General features: G+C 36.9%; 1 protein-coding gene across 6 annotated transcripts in view; it reads left to right on the plus strand.

Moving 5' to 3' along the window:
- The window catches only part of RPS6KC1 (ribosomal protein S6 kinase C1), a 224,560-nt gene that overhangs the window by 200,250 nt on the left and 3,594 nt on the right, over positions 1 to 20,716 (plus strand). For all 6 annotated transcript variants that reach the window (XM_079905424.1, XM_079905429.1, XM_079905425.1 and 3 more), the window contains 3 exons: positions 1,704 to 1,786; positions 2,878 to 2,973; positions 18,471 to 20,245. In XM_079905424.1, the coding sequence (XP_079761550.1) occupies positions 1,704 to 1,786; positions 2,878 to 2,973; positions 18,471 to 18,581 (290 nt within the window). In that variant the 3' untranslated portion in view covers positions 18,582 to 20,245. The remainder of the gene's footprint in view (positions 1 to 1,703; positions 1,787 to 2,877; positions 2,974 to 18,470; positions 20,246 to 20,716) is intronic.

A 20,716-nucleotide genomic window follows, 5' to 3' on the forward strand; every position in this document is an offset into this window, starting at 1 on the left:
CCCAGAGGCAAAGCACTAAAACATTTTGTTACATTTTCCCACCAGTCTTTTAAAAATATATGTACTTTTAAAATTAAGATTCTATTGTTTTATAGCTTGTTTTTTTTAAAATTTAATATATCCAGACATTTAGTTATATACCTAAACCTTGTGTGAATACATCATTTAAAATGCTTATGTAGTAATATTTCATTGAATTCATGTGTCAAAACATGTATAATTAAACCTCTATTGTTAGATAGTAAGACAGTTCTCAGTTTTTCAAGCAAGCTGCTATTTTATGAATGCAGATGGCTCTCGGAGGAAGCCTTTTGGTCATTCACACAATAATATGAGTCAGTTAAATATCTATGTTTTCTTTTTACCACCTAGCTGAGAGCAGCTAAGTTAGAGAATGGAGGTTGTGATTTGGCATGTAGCACAATAAGGGGAGGAAAGATGGGTAGGAGCTGGTGTGAAGGGTATAGTTGTACATAGGCCTTGTGAAGCCCAGAATACAGTAGGTGCAGAGATAAGGAAGGAGGTTGCTGAAGTGGAGTAATTTCAGTATTTTGCATAGAAATGGCTCTTTTTTTCTTTTTCTTATCCATATGAGCTTTGCTTCAAGACTTAAAACTCGAACTGTGTTATGAGTTTTTTTGGTTCTCCAACACAGTAGATTCACTAAGTATTGGTTAAAAGGCTGGGGTGCCTGAGCACCACTTCCACTTATTATTGTCCAAGTTCCAACCTAACTACTTAAAACCTTTTCAACATGATTGTTGTGAGTTTTGGGCTACCTGCAGACAAATAGTAAGTGTGTTTTGTCAGTTTAATGGAAATGAAAGGGCAGATATATTCAGGCTTAGTGACTAATTGAATGTCATTAGGAAAGGACAAGAAGACATCAAACATGACTTAAGAGCTAAAAGCCTCAAAAATGGTGAAATGAGGAGTTATTGCTGATTTGTGAAGAAAACTGAAGGATGACACCTGAAAACTCGTATTACATTTCAGGAACTTGTGCTGGTGAGAGATAGGGATAACACAGATAAAACTGTAATTTGGAGATATTCTAAAAGCCCTCATCTTAGCCAGTAGTTTCAGTTGTGGCTTAAAACACCATATCTATCTGTACTTCTGAATAATAAAATGGGTAAATTTGCATTTCACATCCTCCTTCTTTAGTTGAAAACAATTGATTACTTAGGAGAGGGATCAAACTATAAACTAAGTCCTAGTTCTGCTTCTGATTTACTATATGACATTGGACAAGGCATTTCACCTCTCTGGTTTCTAGTCTGTAACTCAAAGGATAATTAATACTGGTTTAGATAATTTTTGAAGTTCCTTCTGAAACCTAGAGTCTTTATTTCTAAAACAAAAAATGACCCCTGAGATAGGGTTGGCTGTACATTCTCAAATTTGAAAAATTAATCAAAATGTTCATCTAGTAGATTCATGTAACTTTTAAGTATAGCATCTTGAAGGTGTCCCTCTATCAAGTAAAGAACAAATGTCTCAGTTTAATATATGACTGCATAAAAAAATGCAACCACAGTAGGTGACCAAAAGGATAAGTAACTTTCAGGAATTTTGAAAACCCAGTAGTATTTAGTATGTGCTCTCTCAGCATTAAAAAGGTCACCTTGCTAATACATGTTAATTTTGAGAGCTTAATTGACCTTTGGAATGTTAATATCAACCTTTTTTGGTGTGTTTAGAGGTTGGAGCAATCACGGAAGAAACTGAAGCCTGTGACTGGTGGAGTTTGGGTGCTGTCCTCTTTGAGCTTCTCACTGGCAAGGTAAGCAGTGACCTGGAGGTTTATTAAGTTTATCCAGATGCTACCTTGATTTAAAATTGAGACTATTTAGCCTTTGCCTTTAGTTTTTAGGTCAGGGACTAAGAAAACCTTGATACCAAAAAGGGCGGGGGGTAGAAAAATGCATGTTTATCAAGATTCCAGATTTTTTAAAAAGTTGAATTCTATTACATTGAATAAATTGATGGTAAAATTCTGTTATGTCACACTGTTAGTCCATAGCGAGATATAAGACTACACACTCTCTCTTCTTTTTCTATGAGTCAGTTTCAACAGAGTTAAATCTGTAAGGTTCATGTAAGGATTTAAATTCTCTGTATGTTTTAAATACCTGTCTGAAACCAGGAGGGAATTATCATTTTAGAAAATTCATGTAGATATTAAAGGTAATATTATCTTTTTTCTCAATACTGTAATTTTTCCTGTCCGTTCTGGCTTAACGGAGAGTTATTGATCAGAGAGAATTTATACTCTCTCTGATCAATAACTTTTAAGTAAGATATTTGAGGTTAATAGTTAATAGATTTTAATTGAGTATTGTGCAGATTGCCTCCTGGGATGAAAACAGAGGAAATGAACAGTCATACTTTTGTAAGTAGTCATCTACCTTAAATATGTAGTTAATACTGAGCGCCTACCATGGTTGTGGAATACACAAGTCACCTGTACATACATTTAAACCATAAAGTGCTATACATATATAAAGCATTATTATTAACAACTTTCCAACTTTGAAGGTTTTTAAGAACACTAAAAAATTTGAGATATCAAGTCCCATTTTAGTTTTTGGGTATAATGGAAGTTTTTCTATTATGAGCCACTCTCTTTATAACTAAGGGAAAAGGGTGAGTGGCCTAAGCTTATGATGCGATTTTGATGACTGCCTGTATTTCAGTTAGAGTTCTGTGGGCTCATAGCCCTTGTCCTAAACTGCTTAGAGGGTACTGTGGTGATTACTGCACCTCCAGTTAAGGTGGTTGTTGAGCTTTCTGTATTTGCTGTCCATAAACCCTGTGACGGAACAGAATATGATATTGTTTGGGATAAGAAGTGTACCTGATTGATTGTTTCAGACTCTGGTTGAGTGCCATCCAGCAGGAATAAATACTCACACTACTTTGAACATGCCAGAATGTGTCTCTGAAGAGGCTCGCTCACTCATTCAACAGGTAATTTAATTGACCTATTGGCCAAGTATATCAACCATGCAAATTAGCAGAGCCCACAGCTCCAAAACCTTAAAGAAATTAGTTTCAGACAAGGAGGACCCTTTACTAATTACAAATTCAGAACTAGTACTGTATATCTTTAGGCTTCTACTATTATCTGAGTATTGGTGATGTCAGAGAGAATAGGTAAAGCTTGTTGGTATTATTTATTTATTTATTTTAAATCCAGGCTAATGTTTAGTCAATTCCATATGTCTGTGTAGGTGTGAGATGTAAGTATTGCTTTCAGCTGGTCTGGAGCTGCTCTATTACATTTTGTAACCATATGTGAATGGCTATGTTCTTTTCTTTTCTTTTTTTTTAAACTTTTTAAAGAGTTCATTCCTTAGAGCTAGTCTCGAGATAGTATATGGCGAATGGCTATATTTATAAACGTAGGAATGGGCTACTTAGGAGAGAAGTGGTAGAAAATCTTGCCAAGTTAGATCACTTGTAGATCCATTCATGAAACTTGAATATTGGTGTCAGTTGGTGTATTTCTGGTGGCTTTGAAGAAAGAGACTATTGATAATTAAAGTTCAGTATCCCAGAGGTAGGCTTGGAACTCTAGTGAGCTCCTTAAATTGATTCGCCTTGTGTAAAATGCTCACCTGGTTTTGAAGAGCAAGTTTTGATGAGTACACTGAGGGTTGTTAGCATTGAGGTGTGATAGGCTCACAGCAAATCAGCAAGAATTGTCAGGACTGTGATCTCCTATGCTTTTGGGAAAATATCAAGGGAAAAGTTATTTGAAAAAGATGAAGAACTAAAATTTTTGTTTAATGAAACATGAATTATTTTTTAAATCAGGGAAAACAAAATTTGTAAAAAAAAAAGAAAGAGAAAAGGGGAGGGGAGAAAATATTAAGAAGAGTATTACCTAGTATTCTCTTGAGCAGTGATTTTTGTTCCATTCAACGAATATATGTATGGCATAGTGTCATAAGCTACAAACTTGAGATTCACAAATAATTATATCACAGATGGATTTAATAAAGGCTATGAGAGAGGTTTAAAAAAATACTTTGGCGAATCAGGATAAAGAGGTAATAATTGTTGCAGTGGTGGTATTAGGAAAGTTTTTGTGTAGTGAGTGTTATTTTTGCGGAGGCTTAGCCAGAATTTTGGCTTGCAAGCTTGGATGTGGGAGAATAACTGGATGGAATGAAAAGCTTGAACAAAGGCAAGGAAGGAGTCAGAAAGACTCAATTTGGGAAATCAAAAGTTTGGTTTATCTAGAGTACAAGGATGAATATAGGGATGAGTAATAGTAAGTAGATGAGAATGGAAAGAGAAGTTGGGGCTCTCTTATCATGAACACCAGGGGAGAATGATAGTATTTAATTCAGTAAAAAATTGAGATTTGGAGTTTTTGTGCACAAGAGTGAAAGGATCAGAGTCGTGCTTCAGGAAGATTAATTTGCCCAGACTCTGTAAAATCTGAAGAAACATAATCAGGTTGGAAATAGTGAGATGAGAGTACCCTGAGCACTTTGTAAAAGGATTAAGAGGTAGTGCAAAGATACATAAAACATTTCATTCTAATGGGCAAAAAGGACAGCTCCTCATTTGATTTCATATCCTTTGTTGTGGCACAGCAAGGTAAATTCAAAGTATTTTTTTGGCTATTAATTTAAGGAAGGCTAGCAACTGCTATTTTTTGTTTCTCTTTCTTAAAGAAGTAGTCATTATTATATAATATTGAGAATAGAATTCCCCACATTAATTAATAAAGGTCTGTTACTCCTGTCTATCAGAATTTATGTTGTAAAGGGGTCTGAGCTTAAGATATGTTAAGTTCCCAAATACAGATATGTATAGCTTATATAGTTAAAGCAGCATTCTGTCATTGGCCTGCCTAAGGAAACTACCACTCATGTTGAGGAAACATCATCAGGAAAGGGAAAAGGGGTCTCTTGGCATGATTAGCAATTTGTCATTTTGACTTTCCTCTTCCACTACCTCATGGTTCATAAAGGTTACTTTAAAAAATCACAAAATGATTTATGTGGAAAGAATTATTCCACTTTGAGGAGATTTTCCCCTTTGGTCTTTTCAGCTCCTTGCTTTCTTCCTAGATTTCATAATTCCCTGTACCCATGGTTTAGTCATCTCAGTCCAAGTGAATTGTGCTAAAGTAAACATAGTTACATTTTAAATGCGGTTTTAAAAAAAGATATTTACAGATCCTCAGCATGGATGTCTGTACTTCCCAGTGTACTTTTAGTTCTTTATGACACAATTGCTTTGTCAGTTGAAAGATATTATATGAGGAAAAAGACCTTCAAAACAAATTTCTGTGCCTCCAGTGCTCAGCTTTATTGCCTATTCTTTAGGAGAAAGGAGGTTGGCAGTGACTGTCTTGGTTTTGCCACTGGCTGACACATTCTTTTAGCAATAGAATCTTTGTGTGATCTGTCAGAAGGCCTGGGAGAGTATTTAAAATGGCAGAATAAGCAAGACAGTCATGGGTAAACAATTATACTTTTGCCTGTAGATTTACACTTGCAAAATTATAGAAGAGTCCATGAACTAAGGTAAATTGACTTTAGTAAAAGTCAAAATATGAACTTTTATTGGAATTTCATAATGAGGTCATGTTTTGGAAAGAATGGGGACAGGAAAGCCAATTTTAACAAGAAAGGAAGAACTTACGTGTTTATATGTTTCCTGAAATATTAAAAAACATGCTATAGTTATAGTTAATTCTTACTAATGTTTGATATTTTAGATTTATATTCAGATGTTTAATGCCTTCCACATTTCAATCAGTGGACATGACTTGTCTGATTTTGAAAATGGATTTGATACGTTTAGGATATGCTTATGCTGTTTGTTTTATAATAGCAGCTTTTCTCTTAAGACAGTTTAGCAACTTCTAATATAAAAATTCTTTGAGCAGTTCACTTTAATAAAAAGTAGTCATTTTGAATGCTAGATACAGTAATTTCAAGTGAAAAGACTGTGAGTACAGTCTTTTGAAGTATATGCTTCACTCCCCTTGTGGATTTGGTGATAGCAAAGTGAAGTAATAGATTCTTGGCATTTGCAGATCACGTACTCTTAAAGCAGTGTAATGTTGTGATTAACAACAGGGATTCTGGAGACTGAGTACCTGAATTCAGATCATCTCCTTGCTACCTACTACCTATATGATCTTAAACAAGTTATTTAATTTCTCTGAGTCTCTGTTTTCTCATCTATAAAACAGAGATATTTATAGTAACTATTCATAGAGTTGTTGTGAGTTCAGTGAATTAACCTGTGTTAAGCAATTAGAATAATGCCTGGCACACAGTAAGCGTCACATAAATGTTTTGTATTATTATGGTTGATAGGGCAGCATTGAAAGCTCACGACATGTAGTAATTTATAATTTGATGAAGCATATAGTTGAATTATAGTATAGGGCTGCTAACATGAGAGTGACACAACTGCTGGTGATACAGGTTGAAAAGGTCTAAAAAGTAGTGGATTGGCACGTAATAGGAAATCAACTGATGCTTTTATATAAATGATTAATTATTAGTGAATAATAGAAATTTAGAAATAAAGGAAAAAGGAGAAATAAAAGTTTAGGTTTGATTTGAATAGTGGGATTTCCTATAGGTATAGAACCATTAATGTAATCATCCACATATTTCAGTTGCAGTTGACTAAATTCTGTGGAAAAAATTGTATGCTATAGGAATATTCTCAAATTTGAATGGCTGTAGCCATATGAGAAAGTTGGAAAATTCTCTTCAAAAAAGGAAATTATAAAGTTGGACAGAATTGGCAAAAATAACCATCTTTGTGCTCTGGAAATTGATCAGAGGGATGCAACAATCTGGAAAGTACTTATGCTTGAAAAATAGCTGAACTTTGGGAAAGAATTGTGGGACTCTGTGGCATTCTTGCCTGGGGCTACTTGCATTCTCTCTTCCCTGCTTGGCCAGGTGTGAAGGTTCTCCCAGGTTGAGGTAGGCCATGAAGACCAGCACTGAGGCTGTATGCATGTGCAGGGAAAGATCTCAGTGGAAAGTAAAAACAAGGACAGACTTGAAAGTGGCCTAAATTTTGAATGTGTTCTCCTGCCCACTGGCATAGGATGGAAGCTTTAGTAGCTAAGGTATTTGAATGCAACCCCTTTTCAGTCACTGGTTGACCACTAAGCTGTGCAGACACAGTGGTGACCCTTAGGAAACCAAGCTTAAGAAAGGAAAACTTAAAACTTTTTTCTTAAAAAAGAAAAAAAAATGAGAAAAGATATCAACTTCTGCTTGTTACAGTGGGGTGGGGGAAGCAGATTTACAGATCTAGCTGAACAAGTTATCAAAGAATAAACCAACCAACAGCAATTGATAACAGCCTTCTTGAGAAAAAAATAAGACTCCAGAGTCACTAAAATATATTATCTAAAATGTCTCATTTTCAGCAAAATATTGTAAGATATCCACAGAAACAAGATAGTATGATCCATAGGCAGGGAAAAAAACAGTCAATAGAAATTACTCTGAGTGTCCCCAGAATTTGGGGTTTAATGAAGACGTCAAAGCAGTTATTATAAATATGTTCAAAGAATTAAAGGAAATCATGTATAAAGAATTAAAGGAAAATAAAACAATAATGAATCAACAAATAGAGATTCTCAATAAGGAGATAGAAATTATATTAAAAGGAAAAAAAGAACCAAATAGGAATTCTCAAGTTGAAAAGTACAATAATTGAAGTGAAGAAGTAGGGGAAAAAAAATTCACTGGAGCATCTCAACATGATAGTAAATTATCCAATCTGAAAAACAGATTTAAAAATTTGAAGAAAAAAGAACAGGGATAAAGAGACCTGTAAAATGATATTAAGTATACCAATATACATATAATGGGAGTTCCAAAAAGAGGACATAGGGAAAGGGGCGGCAAAAAATGTTTAAGAAACAATGGCTGAAAATCCTAAATTTGATGAAGAACATTGAGATGCATCCAAGAAGCTTAGTGGACCTTATGTGGACGAATACAAAGAGATCCACATAGAGATATTGTAGTCCAGTTGTTGAAAGACAAAAACAAAGAGGAAAAGGAGCCAAAGAAAAACAACTCATTGTATCCAAGGGAACATTGTGATGTCTGGCTTCTCATCAAAAACAATGGAAGAGAGGTAGGAGAAGATGGCGGAAGAGTAAGACGCGGAGATCACCTTCCTCCCCACAAATACATCAGAAGTACATCTACACATGGAACTGCTCCTATAGAACACCTACTGAACGCTGGCATAAGACCTCAGACCTCCCAAAAGGCAAGAAACTCCCCATGTACCTGGGTAGGGCAAAAGAAAAAAGAAAAAACAGAGACAAAAGAATAGGGATGGGACCTGCACCTCTGGGAGGGAGCCGTGAAGGAGGAAAGGTTTCCACACACTAGGAAGGCCCTTTGCTGGCGGAGACTGCGGGTGGCAGAGCGGGGAAGCTTCGGAGCCACGGAGGAGAGTGCATCAACAGGGGTGCGGAGGGCAGAGCGGCGAGATTCCCGCACAGAGAATCGGTGCCACCAGCACTCACCAGCCCAAGAGGCTTGTCTGCTCACCCGCCGGGGTGGGCGGAGCTGGGAGCTGAGGCTTGGGCTTCGGAGGTCAGAGCCCAGGGAGAGGACTAGGGTTGGCTGCGTGAACACAGCCTGAAGGGGGCTAGTGCACCACAGCTGGCCGGGATGGAGTCCGGGAAAAAGTCTGAAGCTGCCGGAGAGGCCGGAGAGTTTTTCTTCCCTCTTTGTTTCCTGGTGCGAGAGGAGGGGGGATTAAGAGCGCTGCTTAAAGGAGCTCCAGAGGCAGGCGCGAGCCGTGGCTATCAACGCGGACCCCAGAGACAGGCCTGGGATGCTAAGGCTGCTACTGCCGCCACCATGAAGCCTGTGTGCGCGCACAGGTCACTCTCCACACCTCCCCTCCCGGGAACCTGTGCAGCCCGCCACTGCCAGGGTCCCGTGATCCAGGGACAACTTCCCTGGGAAAATGCACGGCGTGCCTCAGTCTGGTGCAATGTCATGTTGGCCTCTGCTGCCGCAGGCTCGCCCCGCATCCATACCCGTCCCTCCTTGGCCCGAGTGAGCCAGAGCCCCTGAATCAGCTGCTCCTTTAACCCTGTCCTGTCTGAGCAAAGAACAGACGCCCTCAGGCGACCTACACGCAGAGGCGGGGCCAAATCCAAATCCGAACCCCAGGAGCTGTGCGAACAAAGAAGAGAAAGGGAAATCTCTCCCAGCAGCCTCAGAAGCAGAGGATGAAAGGCCCACAATCAACTTGATGTACCCTGCATCTGTGGAATCCTGAATAGACAACAAATCATCCCAAATTGAGGAGGTGGACTTTGGGAGCAAGATATATTATTTTTTCCCCTTTTCCTCTTTTTGTGAGTGTGTATGTGTATGCTTCTGTGTGAGATTTTGTGTGTATAGCTTTGCTTTCACCATTTGTCCTAGGATTTTGTCCGTCCGTTCTTTTTTCTTTAAAAAATTTTTTTCATAATAATTATTTTTATTTTAATAACTTTATTTTATCTTTATTTGATTTGATTTTATCCTTCCTTCCTTTCTTTCTTTCTTTCTTTCTTTCTTTCTTTCTTTCTTTCTTTCTTCTTTCCTTCCTTCCTTCCTTCCTTCCTTCCTTCCTTTCTTTCTTTCCTTTCTTTCCTTTCTTTTCTTTCTTTTCTTTCTTCTTTCTTTTCTTCCAAGCTCTGTGGATGAAAGGCTCTTGGTGCTCCAGCCAGGAGTCAGTGCTGTGCCTCTGAGGTGGGACAGGAAATTTCAGGACACTGGTCCACAAGAGACCTCCCAGCTCCACGTAATATCAAATGGTGAAAATTTCCCAGAGATCTCCACCTCAACACCAAGACCTAGCTTCAGTCAACGACCAGCAAGCTACAGTGCTGGACACCCTATGCCAAACAACTACGAAGACAGGAACACAGCCCCATCCATTAGCAGACAGGCTGCATAAAATCATAATAAGGCCACAGACACCCCAAAACACATCACCAGACGTGGACCTGCCCATGAGAAAGACACGATCCAGCCTTACCCACCAGAAGACAGACACTAGTCCCCTCCACCAGGAAGCCTACACAACCCACTGAACCAACCTTAGCCACTGGGGATAGACACCAAAAACAACGGGAACTACGAACCTGCAGCTTGTGAAAAGGAGACCCCAAACACAGTAAGATAAGCAAAATGAAAAGAGAGAACACACAGCAGATGAAGGAGCGAGGTAAAAACCCACCGGACCTAACAAATGAAGAGGAAATAGGCAGTCTACCTGAAAAAGAATTCAGAATAATGTTAGTAAAGATGACCCAAAATCTTGGAAATAGAATAGAGAAAATGCAAGACACATTTAACAAGGACATAGAAGAACTAAAGAGGAAACAAGCAATGATGAACAACACAATAAATGAAATTAAAAATACTCTAGAAGGGATCAGTAGCAGAATAACTGAGGCAGAAGAATGGATAAGTGACCTGGAAGATAAAATAGTGGAAATAACTACTGCAGAGCAGAATAAAGATAAAAGAATGAAAAGAACTGAGGACAGTCTCAGAGACCTCTGAGACAACATTAAACGCACCAACATTTGAATTATAGGGGTCCCAGAAGAAGAAGAGAAAAAGAAAGGGACTGAGAAAATAGTTGAAGAGATTATAGTTGAAAACTACCCTAATATGGGAAAGGAAATAGTTAATCAAGTCCAGGAAGCACAGAGAGTCCCATACAGGATAAATCCAAGGAGAAACATGCCAAGACACATATTAATCGAACTATCAAAAATTAAATACAAAGAAAGCATATTAAATGCAGGAAGGGAAAACAACAAATAACGCACAAGGGAATCCCCATAAGGTGAACAGCTGATCTTTCAGTAGAAACTGCAAGCCAGAAGGGAGTGGCAGGACATGTTTAAAGTGATGAAGGAGAAAAACCTACAACGAAGATTACTCTTCCCAGCAAGGATCTCATTCAGATTTGATGGAGAAATTAAAACCTTTACAGACAAGCAAAAGCTGAGAGAGTTCAGCACCACCAAACCAGCTTTACAACAAATGCTAAAGGAACTTCTCTAGGCAAGAAACACAAGAGAAGGAAAAGACCTACAATAACAAACCCAAGATAATTAAGAAAATGGGAATAGGAACATACATATCGATAATTACCTTAAATGTAAATGGATTAAATGCTTCCACCAAAAGACACAGACTGGCTGAATAGATACAAAACAAGACCCGTGTATATGCTGTCTACAAGAGACCCACTTGAGACCTAGGGACACATACAAACTGAAAGTGAGGGGATAGAAAAAGTTATTCCATGCAAATGGAAATGAAGAGAAAGCTGGAGTAGCAGTTCTCATATCAGACAAACTAGACTTTAAAATAAAGACTATTACAAGAGACAAAGAAGGACACTACATAATGATCAAGGGATTGATCCAAGAAGAAGATATAACAGTTGTAAATATTTATGCACCCAACATAGGAGCACCTCAATACATAAGGCAAATACTAACAACCGTAACAGGGGAAATCGACAGTAACACAATCATAGAAGGGGACTTTAACACCCCACCTTCACCAATGGACTCATCATCCAAAATGAAAATAAATAAGGGAACACAAGCTTTAAATGATACATTAAACAAGATGGACTTACTGATATTTATAGGACATTCCATCCAAAAACAACAGAATACACATTTTTCTCAAGTGCTCATGGAACATTCTCCAGGATAGATAATATCTTGGATCACAAGTCAAGCCTTGGTAAATTTAAGAAAATTGAAATCATATCATGTATCTTTTCTGACCACAATGCTATGAGGCTAGATATCAATTACAGGAAAAGATCTGTAAAAAATACAAACACATGGAGGCTAAACAATACACTACTTAATAACCAAGAGATCACTGAAGAAATCAAAGAGGAAATCAAAAAATACCTAGAAACAAATGACAATGAAAACACAATGACCCAGAACCTATGGGATGCAGCAAAAGCAGTTCTAAGAGGGAAGTTTATAGCAATACAATCCTACCTTAAGAAACAGGAAATATCTCGAATAAACAACCTAACCTTGCACCTAAAGCAGTTAGAGAAAGAAGAACAAAAAACCCCCAAAGTTAGCAGAAAGAAAGAAGTCATCAAGATCAGATCAGAAATAAATGAAAAAGAAATGAAGGAAATGATAGCAAAGATCAATAAAACTAAAAGCTGTTCTTTGAGAAGATAAACAAAATTGATAAACCATTAGCCAGACTCATCAAGAAAAAAAGGAAGAAGACTCAAATCAATAGAATTAGAAATGAAAAAGGAGAAGTAACAACTGACACTGCAGAAATAGAGATATAGAGATATACCTTGTTCTTGGATTGGAAGAATCAACATTGTGAAAATGACTCTACTACCCAAAGCAATCTACAGATTCAGTGCAATCCATTTCAAACTACCACTGCCATTTTTCACAGAACTAGAACAAAAAATTTCACAATTTGTATGGAAATACAAAAGACCCTGAATAGCCAAAGCAATCTTGAGAATGAAAAATGGAGCTGGAGGAATCAGGCTCCTGGCCTTCAGACTATACTACAAAGCTACAGTAATCAAGACAGTATGGTACTGGCACAAAAATAGAAATATAGATCAATGGAACAGGATAGAAAGCCCAGAGGTAAACCCATGCACATATGGTCACCTTATCTTTGATAAAGGAGGGAAGAATATACAATGGAGAAAAGACAGCCTCTTCAATAAGTGGTGCTGGGAAAACTGGACAGCTACATGGAAAAGTATGAAATTAGAACACTCCCTAACACCATACACAAGAATAAACTCAAAATGGATTAAAGACCTAAATGTAAGGCCAGACACTGTCAAACTCTTAGAGGAAAACATAGGCGGAACACTCTATGACATAAATCACAGCAGGATCCTTTTTGACCCACCTCCTAGAGAAATGGAAATAAAAACAAAAATAAACAAATGAGACCTAATGAAACTTCAAAGCTTTTGCACAGCAAAGGAAACCATAAACAAGACCAAAAGACAACCCTCAGAATGGGAGTAAATATTTGCACATGAAGAAACTGACAAAGGATTAATCTCCAAAATTTACAAGCAGCTCAATAACAAAAAAACAAACAGCCCAATCCAAAAATGGGCAGAAGACCTAAACAGACATTTCTCCAAAGAAGATATACAGATTGCCAACAAACACATGAAAAAATGCTCAACATCATTAATCATTAGAGAAATGCAAATCAAAACTACAATGAGATATCATCTCACACCGGTCAGAATGGCCATCATCAAAAAATCTACAAACAATAAATCCTGGAGAGGGTGCGGAGGAAAGGGAACCCTCTTGCACTGTTGGTGGGAATGTAAATTGATACAGCCACTGTGGAGAACAGTATGGAGGTTCCTTGAAAACTAAAAGTAGAATTACCATATGACCCAGCAATCCCACTACTGGGCATATATGCTGAGAAATCCATAATTCAAAAAGAGTCATGTACCAAAATGTTCACTGCAGCTCTATTTACAATAGACAGGACATAGAAGCAACCTAAGTGTCCATCAACAGATGAAGGGATAAAGAAGACATGGCACATATATACAATGGAATATTACTCAGCCATAAAAAGAAATGAAATTGAGTTATTTGTAGTGAGGTGGATGGACCTAGAGTCTGTCATACAGAGTGAAGTAAGTCAGAAAGAGAAAGACAAATACCGTATGCTAACACATATATATGGAATCTAAGGAAAAAAAAAAAAGGTCATGAAGCTCCTAGGGGTAAGATAGGAATAAAGACACAGACCTATTAGAGAATGGACTTGAGGATATGGGGAGGGGGAAGGGTAAGCTGTGACAAAGTGAGAGAGTGGCATGGACATATATATACTACCAAACGTAAAATAGATAGCTAGTGGGAAGCAACCACATAGCACAGGGAGAACAGCTCGGTGGTTTGTGACCACGTAGATGGGTGGGATAGGGAGGGTGGGAGGGAGGGAGACGTAAAAGGGAAGAGATATGGGAACATTTGTATATGTATAACTGATTTACTTTGTTATAAAGCAGAAACTAACACACCATTGTAAAGCAATTATACTCCAATAAAGATGTTAAAAAAAAAAAAAGGAAGACAGAAGACAGTGGAATGACATATTTAAAGTGTTGAAAGGAAGTAACTGTCAGCCAAGATTTCTATATCCAGCAAAATTATCTTTCAAAAATGAAAATGAAATTAAGAAATTTCCAAGTAAAGACAGAGAATTCATTTTTAGCAGAGTTGTCTTACAAGAAATAATACAAGAAGTCCTTCAGCTGCAAGTTACCAGATAGTGACTCAGATTTATAGGAGGAAATGAAAAGTTCTGGAATGATAAATATGAGTTAATAGAAAAGACTAAATATGTTTTTTCTCATTTCTCTGCTCAACTTCTTTCAAAAGACATAAGGTTGTACGAAGCAATACTTGTAACACTGTGCTGGTAGGTTTATAACCTATATGGATGTAACATATAGTATTTAATGACAGTAAAAGACAAAGGAGGACAGAAGGAATGGAACTATAGTGGAGCAAAATTTCTGCATTTCACTGGAATTAATCTGAAGTAGATTGTGATAAATTAAGAAGCATATTATAATCTTGACAGCAACCACTAAAAAAAAATAGTAAAGGAAAATTAATAGAGGAATTGAAATAGTACAGTAAGAAGTATTTGACACAGAAGAAGGCAGTAAAGGGGAATGAAAAAAGACAGTAGAGGTAGAAAACAAGTAGCAAATTAGCAAACGTAAACCTACTGTGTCAATAATTACATTCAGTTTGAATGTCTAAACATGCCAAACAAAAGGCAAAGATTGTTAACTGGATAAGAAAGAGATCCAACTATCTGTGTGCAAGAGACACACTTAAATTAAAAACACAAATAGGTTAAAAGAAAAAGGGTGGGAAAAGATAAATCATGCAAACAGTGACCATAAGAGAGGTGAAGTGGTTTTATTAAATATCAGACAAAATAGATGTGGAGACAAGAGAATTACCAGGGACTAAGATGTTGTATAATGATGAGAGGATCAATACATAGAAAGATATAATAATTATAAATGTATATGCTCTAATAACAGCTTCAAAACATATGAAGCAAGTCTGATTGAATTGAAATAATAGATAATACAATAATAATAAATGGAGGCTTCAATACCCCATTCTTGATAATTAATAGAAAATCAGCAAGGATATAGAGAAGACTTGAACAACATTATCAAACAACTCTGACATATATAGAAAAATGATTGCAGAATACAGTCTTATCACATGCACATGGAACATTCCCCATGATAGATCATTTGCTATGCCATAAAACAACTTTCAGTATTTAAAAGGATTGAAATTATACAGCATACTCTGACCATAACAACTTCTTATTAGAAATCATCAACAGAAAGAGATCTGGTGAATCCGTACCAGATATATGGAAATTAAACAACATACTTCTAAATAACCTGAGTCAAAGAAGAAATGCCAAGAGAAACCAGAAATTGTTTTTAATGGAATGAAAACAAACACATGATATGTCAAAATTTATAGGATGCAGCTACATCAGTTCTTGGGGAAAATTTATGGCTTTAGACATCTGTATAGGAAAAGAATGGTCTCAAATAAAAATCTCACCTTGTAACTGAGGAAGTTAGAAAAAGAAACTGTAAAAAGCAAAATAAATCCAAAGCAAGAAGAAGAAAGAAAGCAAGCAGAAATCAATGAAAGAGAAAATCTTCATTGGATAGAAGAGAAAAATAAGAGAAAAATTAAATCACAAGTTGGTTCTTTGAAAAGATCAGCAAAATTGGGAAAACTTTAGTGACTTCAAAATGAATATGAGGGCTTCCCTGGTGGCGCAGTGGTTGAGAGTCCGCCTGCCGATGCAGGGGACACGGGTTCGTGCCCCGGTCCTGGAAGATTCCACATGCCGCGGAGCGGCTGGGCCCGTGAGCCATGGCCGCTGAGCCTGTGCGTTCAGAGCCTGTGCTCTGCAATGGGAGAGGCCACAACAGTGTGAGGCTCGTGTACCGCAAAAAAAAAAAAAAAAAAGAATATGAAAAGGCAAGGGACCTAGAGTATCCAAAACAATTTTGAAAGAGAACAAAGAAGGAGTACTTACACTCCCAATTTCCAGTCAGTATAAAGCTACAGTAACTACTTAATTACTGTGGTATTAGAGCAAAGATAAGCAATATAGATCAATGGAATGGAATTGAGAGTTCAGAAATAAACTCCTACATTTATGGTCAATGGATTTTCCATAAAGGTGCCAAGATAATTCGATGATGAAAAAATAATCTTTTCAACAAATGGTGCTGGGGAGGGAGGAGATATGGGAGCATATGTGTATGTATGGCTGATTCACTTTGTTATAAAAGAGAAACTAGCACACCATTGTAAAGCAATTTTACTCCAATAAGGATGTTAAAAAAAAAAATGGTGCTGGGAAAATCAAATATTCACATGCTAAAACCAAAATAAACTAAGACCCTTAATTCATATCATATGCAAAAATTAACTCAAAATAGCTCATAAACCTATATGTGGGAGCTAAAACTGTAAAATCGTAGGAAAAATATTGGAGAAAATCTTCATGACCTTGGGTTAGGAAAAGAATTATTAGGTATGACACCAAAACATGATCCATAAAAGAAAAAAAATGATAAAGTGGGCTTCATTAAAATTAAAAACTTTTGCACTTCAAAAGATACCAGTAAAAGAATGAAAAGACAAGCCACAGACTGGGACAAAATATATGCACATCATGCAACTGATAAAAGATTTGTTTTCAGAATGTGTAAAGAACCTTTTAACTCAGTAAGCAAACAGCTCAGTATAAAAATGGGCAAAGGTTCACCAAGGAGGCTTTATAAATGGCTAAGAAGTACATGAAAAGATGCTCACCATCACTAGTCATTAGGGAATATAAATTAAAACCATAATAAGATACCACTAATACCCACTAGAAGGGCTGTAATAAAAAAGACAGTATCAATTATCGACGAGGGTGTAGAGAAACTGGAATTCTCATACGTTGCTGGCAGGAACGTAAAATGGTACAGATACTTTAGAAAAGTTTGGTAGTTTCTTAAAAAGCTAAACATAAACTTAACACAAGACCCACCAGTCCCACTCCTAGGAATGTCCTTAAGAGAAATACTTAACACAAGACCCACCAGTCCCACTCCTAGGAATGTCCTTAAGAGAAATGAAAATATGTGTCTGCAGGAAGTCATATATACTATTAATTATAGCCGCAACCTGGAAAGTCCATATGTCCATTAACTGGTGAATATATTAACAAGATGTGTTATATCCAAATAGTGGAATGCTGTTCAGAAGTAAAAAGGAACAGACTGTTGATACGTGCTACAACACGGATGAATCTCAAAAACATTATGCTAAGTGAAAGAAGGCAGCTGCAAAAGACAACATATTTTTATGATTTCATTTATTCAGAAAGGGCAAGTTTATAGAGATATAAAACAAATCAGTGGTTGCCTAGGGCTGGAGATGGAAATGTGGATTAACTGCAAACAGGATGAGGAAACTTTTTAGGATGATCAAAATGTTCTAAAACTGGATTGTGGTGAAAGTTGCACAACTCTTTAAATTTACTAAGAATCATTAAGTTGTATACTTACAGCAGATAAATTTTATGCTATATAAATTATCCTTCAGTAAAGCTGTTAAAACAAAAATTTGGGGATACATGAATGTCTTAACACATTCTTTCAGTATGCCCAGGGTCCTCTATAATTGTATATGACCACTTTTATTTTCCCACACTTAACAATCCTATTGTGTGTAACATTTATTAACTTATTTTATACCTGATTCCTATTAGTGAAGAAGTAGAAACACATTTCACTCATTGTATCAAATTGTCCCATGTGAGTCAGCTATTTCAAAGAAAGCAATTCTGGAATATGAATTGGCTTATTCAGACCTTAGGTAAAGTTTAGACCTGGTGCATATATAATTCACTAGGGGTTGAAAGACTTATTGCGCCTCCCAAACTTTCTCATCATGAAAGGAGTAACTGGATCTCTCAGAATTTGGTGCAATATCTAATTAATGTCATAATTATACTTTTGGAGTAGGAAATTGATAGGTGTAACTATCCTATTGTACTATATGAGGATGAGAAACAAAGTGAGTTACTCAAGGTCATATTTCAAATCAGTTGAAAAGTCCCCACCACCACACAGCTAGAGTGGTATCATAGACATAATTCCCTTTCAAGGAAATATAGCCAGTTGGCTGTCAGTCAAGTCCATTTGTTACTGGGGTTGAATTTAGAAGTTCTTTCCTTTCATATATTTTTCTTTTCCTTTGATTCTTTAGTTGGATTCCCACTATTCACTAAATCCTTCTTTTTTAGCTCTTACAGTTCAACCCTGTGGAGCGTCTTGGTGCTGGAGTTGCTGGTGTTGAAGATATCAAATCTCATCCATTTTTTACCCCTGTGGATTGGGCAGAACTAATGAGATGAACATAATGCAGGGTTCTCTGCACACGTTCTGATCTTCTCTATGACAAGCGTCTCCAGCACAGAGGTAGCTCTGCCTTATACTCAGTTATGGGGCACCAAGCATTGGGATGAAGATCTTTAGAGGAAATGGAGAAAGAAAAAGCCTGAGAGAGAACAATTCCTTTACAGTTACTGTCTGGACAAGATATTGGCTACATTTGCAAGGGGCTGTTATGTACAAACCTTTAACTGAGGTGTGATCTTTATTTTATCTGCACTTAGTGTTGCAGGTGAGTTGTAAACCCAACTAAAAGAGGAATGCCCTTCAAGACCTTCCTCTGATATGAAGCTCCAAGTGTAGAATGAAGTGTTACTTGAAAGGAGGACCTTTACATGGCAGCTGACAGTGCTTTCTGCTAACCAGGATTGGTTTAATATGATCAAATTAATATTTGCTGAATAATATACTAAAAGTGCTTCATGAATAATGTCATCTGTGGAGCTTAAAAAGTGAGAAAAAAAGAAAATACACGTCATGTCTGATAGGAAAACTGAACCACAATGCTATATAATTAATGTATGTCGAATATGGTCCCATAGTCATTCTTTCTGAAGTCCACGTGAGAAGAAAACACTTCATGTTGTCAACTGTGTACTTTGTTGGTTGATACTGCTAACAGAAGGGTTCATATGAACACTCTCTCTTTCGCTCTCTCTCTCTTCATCTTTATTTTTTCACTTTCTGCACCCTTTGTCTATTCTCTCGTGTTCTGTTCTTCCTACCCCTATTAATACATATGCAACAAAAAAGGGAAGGGAGTATTTATTTCCTCAAATTGTATCAACTTAATAAGAACTAAAGAATCATGTGAAATAAACGTAGTAAAAATTTAAATCTCTCTTTCATTTAATTGTTTAAGTTTTTTTTCTTTTTTTCCAAAGGCCTCTCTTCCTTTCATTTTGGAATGTTAACAATTTCTGCTTCTTATTATGCTTGACTTCATTTTAGTTTTATGCCTTAGTATCCTAAGAACCAAAGGATCTCCTCTAAATGGGATTGAATGGCAATCCTATTTTATAACGTATTGACAGGATTTCCAGATTTGACCTCCAAATCTACTTGACGTTGTGTAGAAAGAACATGAGTATTTATACATCTCCAAACATTTGTATTCGATTTCCTTCTGTCGCTAAGATAGCTCCTGTAGTCATGCATTGTTTACAACAATTTACAGAATTTTAAGTTAATGTCTGTTCTTTAAATTTTATCCAAAGAAGAAAGAATAAGTCACCATTTTCAAGTTAGGAACCACAACATAATGAAAGTTTTCTGTATGTTTTAATTCTTTGTATTTTTGAGATCTGTGTGAGAGCCTATCCCTACTCCAAGAGCATCTGTACAGCTTCCAGCTGCCATTGGCCAGGTCTGCCCATCAAATTAAATGGAAGCAGAAAATGCTTTAGTGACACAAAGGAAATGTGCAAGCATTTTTGCTTTTTCTATTATCCTACTCCCCCATTTTCCTTTTTGGTCCCCTTATAACCTGAAACCCAGCTGAAGTGCTGCAACAACACTGGGATGGGGAGCAGGTCAGCAGGATCATAGCTCAGTCAAGATGACATCACTCCCTGGAACTGGATTTCAACTCACCAGCCCCCTGGCCTCATAACAGGAACTCATGCAGGTGAGACATAAGAATGACTTCCTGTGTAGGACTAGTAGGAAATCTGTAAGTAGTTAGAACTGGCCATTACAGAGCTTCCTTCCAGAACTGCCCTATGACATGAAAGTAGGACTTCACAGCTAAGGTGAAGCTCCCAGCCCTACCACATGATTTGGGTCCCTTGGATTCAAAGGACAGTGTTAACAGATGGTTGCTGTGTTAGTGTGTCGACAGAATTCCACTGCTTCAGTTTCTCTCTCTCTCTCTCTCTCTCTCTCTCTCTCTCTCTGTGTTTGGAATTGTGCTTAATGTAAATACATCATTCATAATCATGGTAGACATGAATTATATTAGTAATAAACACACAGGATAAATAGCTTTGGGGTGATGGACCCAAGTCTGTTTTTACTTTTTTTTTTTTTTTAAAAAAAAGCTTTTCCTTTTTTACAATTAATTAATTAATTTTTGGCTGCACTGGGCAGTTTTCATTGC

Source organism: Stenella coeruleoalba (assembly GCF_951394435.1).
Source record: "Stenella coeruleoalba genome assembly, chromosome: 1".
Taxonomy (NCBI): Eukaryota; Metazoa; Chordata; class Mammalia; order Artiodactyla; family Delphinidae; genus Stenella; species Stenella coeruleoalba.